Consider the following 13,918-nt stretch of genomic DNA (forward strand, 5'->3'; position numbering starts at 1 on the left):
CACTCATACACTCTGAGATGCTAACAAGCTAATGTTATACAGCTGATGATAGCTGCTGCTGTGAAATGGCATAGTCATCTATGATGAACTGCAGTGTTTTTAGGGAGGTGCTTTCTGTATGTATGTTTTTCACGAGCTTTTTCTCTCCAGGTTTCCAATGAAAAGTGGTTTTATGCAGAGTAAGACTTTACAGTAAACAAATGCAAATCAATTAACGTTGTAGCAAATCCAAAAGGTACAGAAAGCCATCAAGAGGAAAATTTATTAGAAATAAAGTCCCATGCGTCATGAAATCATGCTGTGCAAAAGCCAAGCTGCAATACTAGATTTGCATAAAATATAAAATCACTCATAAGAATCTGCCTAATGCTGGCTTTTGATGCTTTAGGAGACATTCAGCTAAGGAGCCATAAAACAGCAACAGAACTACAGCAACAGGTTAACAAAACAATGCTACAAAGATTTTTAGAGTTATCGTAAGCCTTGCAAATCATCAGTTTTCATATCTCATCTTTACCCTTATACGGCTCAACTCACAGACCTCCTGTGATACAGCCATAATGCAAGACCTTAATGAATAGACAAAAAGTTAACTCAAAGATTTTGAGCAAGTAGAGAGGAGGACAGAGATGGACAGAATTTGTCTGTTGCTATTCTGTCCTTAATCATTTAGATATGTCCATGTATACTGAAGTCCTGACAACAAGTTTAGCATAACGCATGCTTTGCAACTAGGCAGCAAAATGGTTTATAGGGTAGACAGGTACAGACACATTGTCCATTGCTTACCTCATCAGGCTCCATTGGAATGATGGTACACAGAGCAAAAATGAAAGGGTGTACGTACTTCATGTACATGTAATAAGTAGCAACAGCATCCGAAACAGAGTATGTGGCCAATACCTGTGAAAAGAAAGGAGAACCACAGTAGAAAAAAAAAGCAACATTTTTAAAAAGAATACGGATACTATTTTCATCCTTCGATCTAGCGCTCTATACAGCACCACAATCTGTGTTTAAATGCACCCTGGGTATATATGGGACAATAGGTGTTTGCACCAAACAGCTATAACGTAGCCTACACTCAGTTTACCAACAACTATTTTAACTCTTCACATCATCATGCAATGTATAATGCAGTATAGCTGTTTACTTTGAAACATTATCCAGAAACACTCATGGAACAAAACAGTATATGCAAGATCTCTCTGGAAATAACCATAATCGTATAAACTTATGAGCCAACATACACAACATATTCATCACAACAGGCAAGTTCACCTAATTAAAAACATTCACAGAATGATGCTACATTGTGGAATTTAACCCACAGCCACTACAAAATAACTCAACACTACTGTTCCACAAAGTTCCAGAGTGCGCTCATCACAGTCATATACATATATATATATATATATATATATATATATATATATATATATATATATATATATATATATATATATATATATATATGTGTGTGTGTGTATATATATATATATATATATACATATATAAACTTACGTACTTAGTTATATATATGGAACTACACTATCCACCCCTTAACCAATAACTATCCTAACAGACCATTAATATCTGTCTTATTTAGACTTATAACCGAGAACCCTCAAATGACTATAAACATCTATCTTATTTACAGCTATACAATTCGGCTGTAAATAAACCAATACTTTACACTGGAGAATATGGTAGCTTAACACAATGTTTCCCCTTTGTTGGCAGCCTCATAGCATTAGGTACCCTACAGCAATGTAACAACTGCCCTATGCACGCAGAAAATGAACACCTATTAAACAAAAAACTCTGTACAAAGTGCTACTAAAGAGACATGGAGGACTCGCTCAAGAAAAAAAATACGACTGTGAGCAATGCACATCTCATGCTAAACACCGACATATGCTGATGCTGTAAAGAAATCCTTACCTAAGCCTCCTAGACCCGCAAGTATGAACCTCTAAAAATCAAAATGATACATCACAACACATATCTCACCATTAACAAATTCCTGTATACCATACCACTACACAAATAAAACTGTTTAACTGGCAACTCCACAATGACAGACACTCTCTACAATCTACAGGCTAGACAAAGAGAAAGTAACTGAGTTTTCTTTCAGGTGTCAGGATCCCAAGCATCTTAACGGTCCTTATGATCCTTGCACTAAGTAAATACAACTATGACATGGTAGTTGTGCATATGGAGGTCAATGTTTTGGAAAGTAAACACCTAAGGGAAATGCAGAGAAACATGTCCAAGCTCTCTATGCAAATCACAAATGCAGGCAAGACCCCGACACTGAGCAGAATCCTCTAGGCTCCATGAATGATGCCTAGGTACAAAGAAAAGATGTTTGGCTTCAACAACTGGCTAAATAATTGGTGTTATTTCATAGTTTGGTGCAGTATATGTCAGTATGGAACAAAATGCTTGACGGCCCTACTTGCACTGCAAAGGATGGTCAGCACCTCATGTTCAAATGCTTCCATATACTGGCTAAAGTATTTTCTGCCCCCATAATACTTTTATTTTATCAGAGTCCAGTTAATGAACATCCAACATAGCAAACCAAAAACAAAACAGGAACAAATTATGGTGGTGCTGCAACTCTTAATAAGCTGCCCAGCCTTAAGGCACTCCTGCATTTAGAAGGCATCCATATATGTGCAATCACGGAGTTTAAATGCCCAGAAATCACTCCCCCCATAAATGGATTTAACACCTACCGTGTCTTCAGGTGAATGGTAACTGTGGTGTCATATCCAAACTTTCTGGAGTCCATATTTCTAAACAGATTCCCAGAGATCCACAAATTGAGCTTACTGAAGTTCAAACCACACTAAAACAAAAATCAACCATCAGTTTTATCAGCTGCTACAGGATTTGACTCTGGAAGTTCATGTCAGGTTCCCAAACATCATGGAAGCACTTCCTATAAATAAGGACTCAATTATGGCAGACTAACTACGCATCAACTTACTGAAGTACCTACACCTTTAACAAAGGACATGCTCAGAGATTTCCAGACTTCCAGCATAAGCACCAAAATCATCTTCTAAGCTAATAAAGCCTTCAACAATATCAGAGTGGAGGAAACAAATCTGAAAGGTCACCATCAAAGTGCAAACACTAAACGTGGAAAGTCAGAAATTAGCTAAAGCTCAAACATCAGGTTCAATACTGAGGAGGTTGAGACAAGCATCATTAGCAACAACACCAACAGCTGTGGTACCTGAAACATTCTGGAAAATTCCAAAGGAAAAAATGCCCCAGATTCCTCATCTAACAGGTAGAACAGAGGATTTTGACACCAGAGCACCACTGCTGATTCCTTAGCAGACCCTCTGATAACTTATCATAATCAATATTGGACACAGGAGGAGAAATAGTCAAGTCTGGGCATAGGAGGATTTGAAAAAGGTTGGACAAGGGAAGCCTCCTTGATTGATACAGAAATGGAAGTCTTGGTTAAATTTGTTGATTCAACAATTGGAGACGAATGAACAGTTTCAGCCAGTGTCAAAAATTGTATTCTTTTTTCCCCACTGGCGCCTCTATATTAAAGAAACAATATCTTGAGAGACCAGCCAATACGACTTGGCTTTGTGCCATTTACTGGACTTGCCTTTTTTAAGCTGGAATGATTAATCCAATGCAGAGGAGGACTGCACAGAAGAAATCAAAAAAGATAAAAGGAATGTTACTGAAGAATCTTTGGCAGATGGAGCTTGCACCAGTAAATATAGCGGAACAGTCTCTTTCAGCTCTTTAGCACAGTTCTTGTAAACCTTTGACAGAGCATTTTTGTACCTTATGTTGTTTCCCCAAACTGAGCACACACACACATTTAACTACCTTTGGGAAGAAACTTCCTCATACAGAGAAACAACTTGCATACTGCTGGAGTAACCAAAAGGCCAAATACAAAATAAAGGAAAATAAGAAAACCCCAATTCAAAAATTGTTTAATTTAGGCAGTCTTTTAAAAACTAGAATTTTGAAAAATGAGATCAGAAACTTCCTCCCATTCAGAGCCTAGGCTGAAGTAAAAGTTTCACAGTTTACTATTAGAACAGGATATCACTAGTAAGAAAAAAAAATATGTACAATAAGCAATCTGAAATGGCTCACTTTTTTGGCATAAAAAAGGGGAAGAGGCAGCCTTGTGCAGTTTCATTAGCCAAATGCAAGATATGAAACCTCTGGAAATACTAGGCATCTCAGTGCATCACTGGATGGGGGAAGGAGTTTGGCAGTCATGAAAAGCTTACCTGTTGAACAGTCACTCTTAGTTTCGTTTTTTTATGAAGGATGGACCACCTTCTCTTTCCTGATGTTGTAGTTAACTCATTTAACACAAAGTGCACTGGCAAACAAATTCAACTTGACTGCCAATGTAATTTGCTCTTTTATATACACAAGTGTGTGTGTGTGTGTGTGTGTGTGTGTGTGTGTGTGTATATATATATACACACAAATACATACATATGATATATATTCTATACACACACACACACACACACACACACACACACATATATATAGATATATATATACATACATACATATACACACACACACATATACATATATATATATGGGAACACTACTAAATCTCGAACTTTTGAAATCTCGAATTTCAAAAGCTCGAGACCATGTAGCCGAAACTGCACATTACCGAAAGACCAGAAGCGCGAAATTCAAAATCCCGATGGTAAGGGATTTTGAGTTAGCGCTTCTGGTGTTGCGGTAAGTATGTGTGTGTAAGTGTGTTTGTGAGGGGCTTTAGTGTGTGTGTGTGTGTGTGTGTGTGTGTGTGTGTGTGAGCGTGAATTTGCCTTGTGTGTATGTCTGTGCGATCTCGGAGTTGGAATATTAAAGTTGGGGGTGGGGGGGTGGGGGGCATATCTTTAGTGTAGGGTTATGGGGGGAGGCTGTGTATATGTTTGTGTGTGTGCTGTATATGTATGTAGTACTTTCGCGATTTTGAATTTCGCGCTTCTAAAATGTCGGTAATGTGTGATTTAGGGATTTTAGTCTCGGTATTGTGGCCTTCGGGATTGTGTAGTTTCGGTATTAAGTAGTGATTCCATATATATATATATATATATATATATATATATATATATATATATATATATATATATATATATATCTATATGTATATGATATACATGTTGTTTGTCTTTTTGGCTTTTCCCAGTTAGGGGTCACCACAGCGTTACTCCAGTCCACTAATGGTTGGCAGTAGATTTTTATAGTGCCGAGTTGCCAGCCCGACGCCCAACCTTCAGCGAAGGCACGCCCATTTAGGCATGTCTTTCGGAGGCCACTCGACTGCGGTGAGGACATGCAGACTCCACACAGAAGGCACTCCAGCCGAGAATCGAACAGCAGAACCTCGTGTTGTGAGGCAACAATGTTACCGCAGTACCACCGCGGCTTATATATGATATACATATATTAAAAATATATATTAAATATATATTGAGACACACACACACACCATTTAAGTTCCTGAACTGCAATAACAGCAAACAGCAGCAGTGCCTATTCCAAACTGCATGCATCATTACTTAAAAGCAGCTCTTTAAGTAAATCGTCATTAAGACATCATTCATCTTTGAACATTCAAAGTGTTAAAGGATTACTTATGGTTGAAATGTGCATTTTCAATATTTAAGTTAGTTTCTGGATTTGGCTTAATTATTATTCGTGCACTGGGCCATTGTTTAATTATCCTTTCCCAGGATTTTTATTTCAATAAATTGCATCTTCCACTGATTTTGTTAGAGTCAAGCTTTGCTTCAGCAAATTTAAAGCTGCCCCTCAAATACTGGCATGGCCACATATATATATTACAATAACAGTTACAATCGTCATGGTGTGAATGGATTCTATTAAGCACCCACACAACAGACTTTGTTCACCGTCTGAGAAGCAAGACAAAGCAAACACGCAGCAGCATATGTAATGTAAACAATCAGCCCTGTCACCATTGGAAAATTTAGTAGGTTGGCTCATAAAATTAAAAGCACAAATAAGGACAACATAATGAAGGACTTCTAACCTGTGGCTCCTCAGTAGCCATTCGACACATCTCTTCCGGGTCAAGTTCCACTGGGTCATAACCCAACTTCGCCTTAGCTGCTGCCTTCAGATTATGGCTCCCCACTGGAAGGTAACTGTCTCTCTTAACCCACCTAAAACCAAGTACAAATACATCAACATAAAAAGTAACCACAAGTAAAAAAAAAAAAAAAAAAACACCACTCACAGTGTGAAAGACCAACAGTTTTAGGGAGTACTTAACTCATGCAGTTCATGGCAGTCAATTTAAAATCAAGCTAATCACAAATGTTGAGAAAATCTTCATTAATCTTGTTACAAATACCAAAGTAATTTCCATACAAATCACCAAGGCAGAATTATTAGGAATTCAATGAAATTTATGTTAAAACATAATAACTACAACTCACAATTGTGTTTAGCGATATAAAGAATGCATTGCACGCAAGTTTAAAGATGTGATAAACTATGGCTTTAAACAAATTGCTAGGTGTACGAGTTATGTTGTATTATATACATATGTGTGTGTGTGTGTGTATGTGTATATATATATATATATATATATATATATATATATATATATATATATATATATATATATATATATATATATATATATACATACATATATACATACACACACACACACATATATACATATATATATATATATATATATATATATATATATACACACACATATATATATATATATATATATATATATATACACACACACACATATATATATATATATATATATATATACACACACACACACACACACATACATACACACACACATATATGGATTCATTTCAGAATCTCAAAATTCTGAAACACTGAATTTCATATGACTGAGACCATATGATCGATGTTTCAGAATATCGAAATTCCGAAACAAATAATAATAAATAAAAAAAAAATTAAATGTTTCTGCAGGGGGGCAAACCCCCCTGCACCTCCACACCCCTGCTACTTAAATATTCCAACTCAGAGATTGCACTACAGCGGGGAAAAGGGAAATCTCCCATTCCGTGCTGTATGCAGTCCTCTGTTCCCTCCCAAGTTATTTCCATGCAGTACCTTGGCTTCTTTGACACTTTTTACAGTAAATGTTAGCTCTCCCTTTTGCAGTTTCTGTATCTTTACTTACAGTCATCCCTAACGCTAGACTCATTTTCCATTCCTATATAGGCTTACTTCTTAGAATACTCTGCTACTTTATGAAAATAATGTTCTGGATGGTGGCTGTTATTCTCTTTAAGGAGCTACACCCAAAATCCTATTCTCCTTATTTCTCAAACTCCCCCAGTTCCATTATAACATCCTCCCATTTAGACCATATGCCTGTATCATTAGTCTTGAATCTTAACTGCATAGCTCTAAAGTATCTCTTCAAATCAGGTAAGCCACCTTGTTCTATGGGGAAAAAAATCCACTTATCACACTTCATCTTGCCCTCTTCCTGTCCCAAATTCCTTCAACTCTCTATTATTGCTTACAACTTCTCCTATGGTTGCTACAACAAAGACCTGTATACAACATTTAAAATTACAAAATCTTTTCACTAGTTGTTTCATACTATCTGTAAATCAAGAGCTTCCAGTTTCTCAAGTCTGACATTATCTTTTGGCGAGTCTCATCCAACACATCCTTAGCTGACATATCAAAATCATTTTTTAATCCATATACTTAAATACTTCATCTTATGTCCCAAAAATATGGCATTGCTGAAAAAATTAATGTGTGGGCACATCATTTACCGCCATAGTCTTTGTTTAATTTTAATTTGATATCCAGAGAAGACCTGAAACTGTCTTAGAATGTTCCACAACACTGAAATGTTTTTTTCTGGATTAAACAAATAGAATATCATCTGCAAATAAACTTTTCTTGAGTACCATACCAGCTATATCCATGAATATGCAAGTCCCTTATTTTCTTTGCCATTGGCTCTAAATATAAAGCAAATAAAGAGGATGCCCCTACCTAGTTCCTCTATTCAAACACAGATTGCTAAAGAGGAACCCTCCCCAAGCTTAATTCTTGCCTCTTACCCTTCATATATCCTTCTAATTAACTCTATTATTCTAATCTTTTTTCTCCTTCTTTTGGCTTTTCCCGGTAAGGGGTCGCCACAGCGGATCACCTGTCAGCTCATGACTGGCAGTGGAGTTTTTTTTTTTTTACAGTGTCGAGTTACCAGCCCGGCGCCCAACCTTCCACAGAAGGCACACACACACACTCATGCCTAAAGGCCAATTTAGATTGTCCAATCCACCTACAGCATGTCTTTGGGATGTGGGAGGAAACCGGAGCACCCGGAGGAAACCCACGTGACCACAGGAAGGACATGCAGACTCCGCACAGAAGGCACCCCAGCCAAGGATCGAACCGAAGAACCTCTTACTGTGAGGTGGCAATGCTAACCGCTGCACCACTGCGGCAGCCCTAACTCTATTATTCTAATAGGGAATGAAATGTTTCCATTGCCCAATTCATAAAATCTAAGTTGAATATGAAATATTTTCTCTACATCACAATTCATCAACAATTTATCACAAATGTAGAGCTGTTGATTGAAGCCACCTATAAATAAATGCATACATAAAGTTTCACAGTCATGTATACCAACTACATACATTCCACAGACAACGCTACCCATGATAGGAATAGAAAATCCATTACTAGCAGGTTCCCAAAGGTCTGGCTACATATGGCAACAGTTACTACAGAAGTCTGACAGCCAACAAACTATACAAAATTCTGACATAATTAACAAACTGTTTCTCCTTAGAATGAGCTCCCTATGCTGAATGGTAGAAATAGGTCTCTATGTTAAATATTAGGAGTCATGTGCTAGTAATTGGTCACTTACAGTACTGCAGCTTCTTACAAGAGGTGGCATAAGCTAGCATCAGACATATCAGAAACCAAAGTGATTTTCTACATCACTGTCCTCCTGAGCAAACCTTTAAATGGAACAAACAGTAATCCAGATGTCAAAATCTAACAGCATTCAATGCAATGAATGAGTTTATCATACTCGGGCAACAATCTGGAAAAGTTATCAAATGAGAACACAAAAAATTTATTACCAAAGACATTTAAGAAAACACAAAAGCCAGCAGTCCAGACAAACTCGCACTGCAAGCTTCCTCGGATACCTATAAATGACCATAAAAGATAGACCTATCCAGGATTACTTCATGACTGACATTTGTTTTTATTACCCATCTAAGGTAATCTAATGGGACAATCAATGACTAAATGTCAGAACTAAACGCTCATTACCATACCAAACATCAGATGGCATCTTGCAAGTACAAATAACCCATAATTACAACTGGCAAAAGTTCTTTTTGAAATTCAGGGAAACATTTTACAAATGCATTGATAAATATCAAAACTTTTTCCTGTTAAAATCAATTATAATCATGTTTCCATTAAAATAAATTTGTCTACTTAGATTCATAGGTGTTTACTAGGCTAACAATAACAAGGGCCTTTTTAAGCCTAGCCATGCATCCCAAATCTCTGACAAGTTCTGATAGCGTTGGTAAAATGTAAGCATGAGCCTGGGAGATTAACTATTTACAGGTTATCTGTGTCCATTACAGACATAGGTGCCAAACCAGGGATGAATTTCTGGTTTCCCATCCAATTGTCCAAGTTGCACCTGAACTGAGTTAGGGAGGAACTCTGCTTCACATGGATGGAGAGCCTGTTCCATAGATGGGGTAGTCTCTGGGGTGCATACCTATCTCTCAGGCAGGCCCTATTTATATCACAGGCAAGGTTTAAGTTTTCAGAATGGATAATTCTGGTGCGGTTTGTTTTGTGGATATACAAGAGGTCCATCAGAGTGGAGTCTGACAATGCCCTATATGCCAGGCATACATCTCCCCTCAAAATCCTGTAGGGCACAGAATATAGGGATAAGACCTTAAGACAGTCTGCACAAGACATTTTACTTGCGCCCTGTATTCTTTTAGTAAGGAAACTCTGTGGACGTTCCAATTGTTGGAGATGCTTGGTTGGGTACATGCCAAAGGGAGCATTGTACTCAATAGGTCTGATGAAATGTCGAATATAGTGGAACAATGACTTCCTTGGACTTCGATACCATACCTTTGTTTATAAGTTGCGCAACATAGAATAATTTCCTCACCACTGTAGACATGTGATGGTTAAAGGCTAGATTACTATCTATGTGCGTCTCTAAGTCCCTGACTAATGGGTCAGCTCTAGAGGGTGTGTTGTTAATAAGATAGTTACCAGGGATGGACGACTTCCCAAAGGATACTATGAAGCATTTCTTGGCATTTAGTTTTAGTCTACAGCTCTGACACCAGTTGTTTGTAAAAGCCCCTCATGGAGAACATTTGTGTCAGTGTGAGATTCAATGACAGCTCTGAATTTGCAACCATCTGCAAATTTAGTCAGCCAGAGACCAGTGACATTGGCCTTGACTTATGAGAAGTAAATGCCAAAAAGGAGAGTTCCAAGGACTGATCCCTGAGGGACTCCACTTGTGACTGGCCACTTTGTAGAGGTGGACTCCCCAATTTTAACTTCCTGGGTCCTGTCTGCGAGACAGCTGGCTATCCACTGGGTGACATATGGGTTTGTACATAACCTACTGAGTCTGTCAACAATGCCCAAATGGGGTATTGTGTCAAATGCCTTAGCCAAATCAAGATAGGCAGCGTGAACGATTTTGCCCTCATCCATTGCTTTGGTGACCCTCTCAAAAAATCCACCAGGTTGAGCAGACATGATCTGCCCTTGACTATTCCAAACAGAGTTGGGTCCAGTGTCTGGAGGTTTTCCATCTCTCTATTGATCATCTCCATGATAATTACTTCCATGGCTTTACATATATGACTAGTGAGACTTATGGGTCTGTAGTTGGCCCACCTTTGTGCAGAGGGATGACTGTTGCCTTTCTCCATTCATGAAGTCTGTTTGGAGGCTACAATAAAATAGTAATTCCAGAGGCCCTGACAGGTTATGTTTCATGCTGTTTAGAAGGCATCCTGGGATATTTGTCTGGGCCCATTGATGCAGTGTTCTTGGTCTTAGAGCATTAAGGACCAATTCCCTCATGATAATGGGGGGGGGGGGTTGTACTTGACATTTCCTGAGGGAAGGTTGAAAGGGAGAGAGGTGTAAAGTTGAAGGTGAATTTATCAGCCAGGAGGTTTGCTCTATCTTCTGGCTTAGTATACGTGGGCTCCACTTACAATGAGCTCTGCAAACAATTGTGCACTGCCTCTGAGGTTGCGAACCTAGCTAAAGAATGCTTCTTGGATGTCATTCGCCTGAGAGGCCAAACTTACTTCAGATTTGGCTTTGGTAGACTTTATTTGTCCTCTGAATTGTTTTAGTGTGATGAGAGTGATTTTATCCTGCTGGGTGCTGCATGTCCTAATTTTTGCCATGATTTTCTTCCTCCTGTTATACAGCCTACTGACTTTGTGATTCCACCAGGGTGGCTTATTTTTGAGTTAGTTCTGTACTTCATCCTGGTAGGTACAGCTGCCTCTATTCAGCTATTAAACATGCTTGTACAGGGTTTCTGTGAACAGTTCTGCATAGGCAGCAGTGTTCTCAGGGTTTATGGGGGCTTGAAATTTTGCCAGGTTCTCACTTTACAGCAGGATGTTAGCCTTAGAATAGTTCCTGAATATTCCAGGGATAGCTAGGGGTACAGGTTTTATTTTTACTTCAAAGAAGACTATTTTGTGGTCTGACCTTACCAGGGAAGGCATCACAGTAGGGGAGGTGCAGCAGTCTCCCATAGTAATGAGGACCAGATCCAGTACAGTTGGTGTATTGGCTATCGGGTCCAGGGAGCTTGTGTTTACAAAATCCAGGAATTTCTGTGCATGTGCATTTGGTGTCATATAGGATTCCCAGTTAATAGTGTGGTAATTAAAGTCACCCACGAATATGGTATTGGGTTAAATGGTGTTTCTAATAACTTTAAATATATGGTATGGGTTTCCTGGGTCATGCAGGGGGACCTATACCTTGCAAGGAAGTGGTATTGGATTTTACCTATGGTGATTTGAACATGGTGCAGCTGAAGTGCATTGTCCTGTTTGACCAGCCTTGAAGTATATTTATTTTTGATGTAAATAGACACACCTCCACCACTAGTCCATGCCTGTGAAGTAGCTGGCCTAAATTTCTGGAAGACATCATAACCTTGCACTGTTGGTGTGCTCTCCGTAGCTTTAAACCATGTCTCAGTAACCGTGCAGATGTCAGCATTCTCTTAGGTAAACAGAGCTTCTACGGAGTGGATTTTCTTTTGTTTAGACTAGCACTGAGCAGCAATACCTTTAGATTTTCTTGGTTTTGATTTGCTATGTCTGAAGTACTTTCAGTCTGGCATTGCCTAAAAAAGGCACTATGGGGGAAGACAATGTTTTTGCTAATATTCAAAAGTCTAGAGGGGAGAGAGGCAGACCCACCCTTGGCAAAGCAGCATGGTCTGTTGACCATCTCCTTCCATGCTACAAATATTGCACCCCCTTAGAATGACACCAGAAACTAAGCCAATTATTAAAGTCAATCATCTTTTGTTCATATTGTGGCATCATCCTTGGAGAGGGTAAAATGCTGCTCAACGCTAGGCTCATACCAGACTGACACACATATTCCAAGAGCTCCATGATGTCTCTCTTCATATAGTCTAGGGAGGTACACCTCAGGCCATTTACTCCCATGTGGACTATGACAGAATCATATTGGTAATTATGGCCTAGTGACCTGAGTGCATGCATAACGTGTCAGATCCTAGCCTCTGCTAAGCAATTGACCATAACTTTCTCCTTAGCCTGGTGAGAGGGACATGAGTGTGTCTCATGACTGAGTCTCCAATGACTACAATGTTGAATTGTGTGGTGGCTTGCCTTATGGGCTTAGAGAGACAGGCTCCATGAGCTGTAGCTCTATGTGATGATGTGGGTGTTTTGAAAAAGCATATTTGGGGAGCTGCTGAGGGGATTTGTTAGGTTCATAGGTTCATACTAGGCTATCTGCCCTAGGGCATTTATAAGCCTAGCCAGAGTGTGTATGGCTTTCGCCACCCATTTTAAATTAATTTTGCTATGCCCTTTTTTGAGGTTAGTATACTGTGCCTCTGTCTAACAGTGACACAGAAGTGATACCCTAAACCCACGATCTCCCATCCACTCATCAAGATTCCTCTTGAAGAGAGTCAATGAGGGACTCTGCCTAACCTGGACTGGGATTTTATTCCAGAGTGAAGAGAGCCTCTGGGTTATGAATCTGTCCCTCCAGCATGTCCTATTTATTTCAGTGCTGAGGTTTAAGTCCTCGAGCGTAGCTCCATGGGATTTGGATTTTCTGAGGTGCAGCATGTCCATTAATTCCGGGTTGGACATGGCTTTACATCAGGCACAGATCGCCTCTGAGCAGGCGGTATGCCACTGAGTAGAGCTGGAGTTTCTTTAACCAGGCAGCATACGGCATCTGTTTGAGCCCCTTGATCCTCTTGGTGAGGTACTTTTGGGGTCTTTCCAGTTGCTGCAGGTGTCTGGTAAGGTACATCCCAAAAGGGGCATTGTACTCAATTATGGGCCTGATGAGGGATGAGTAAAGAGGCACGATGACCTCCCCTGATCTAGATGTGAATCCCTTCATGATTAGGTGGGCTATATAAAATGTTTTTCTAACCACTTTGGCCACGTGGTTGCCAAATGAGAGATTGCTATCAACTTGGGTCCCCAGGTCCCTAATTACTTCTTCTGTACTTAATGGATTACCACCTATGTGGTAATTTGTGGGCACT

General features: G+C 39.2%; 1 protein-coding gene across 1 annotated transcript in view; it reads right to left on the reverse strand.

Annotated features, from left to right (window-relative positions):
- POLE (DNA polymerase epsilon, catalytic subunit) overlaps positions 1 to 13,918 on the reverse strand; it is a 1,031,469-nt gene that overhangs the window by 850,825 nt on the left and 166,726 nt on the right. Inside the window, exons 12-13 of the mRNA XM_044069769.1 lie at positions 6,092 to 6,224; positions 790 to 903 (exon numbers count right to left, since the gene is read on the reverse strand). Coding sequence (XP_043925704.1) covers positions 790 to 903; positions 6,092 to 6,224 — 247 coding nt within the window. The remainder of the gene's footprint in view (positions 1 to 789; positions 904 to 6,091; positions 6,225 to 13,918) is intronic.

This window comes from Protopterus annectens, chromosome 4.part0 (genome assembly GCF_019279795.1).
Source record: "Protopterus annectens isolate FY-2018-M chromosome 4.part0, PAN1.0, whole genome shotgun sequence".
In the NCBI taxonomy this organism is placed as follows: Eukaryota; Metazoa; Chordata; order Ceratodontiformes; family Protopteridae; genus Protopterus; species Protopterus annectens.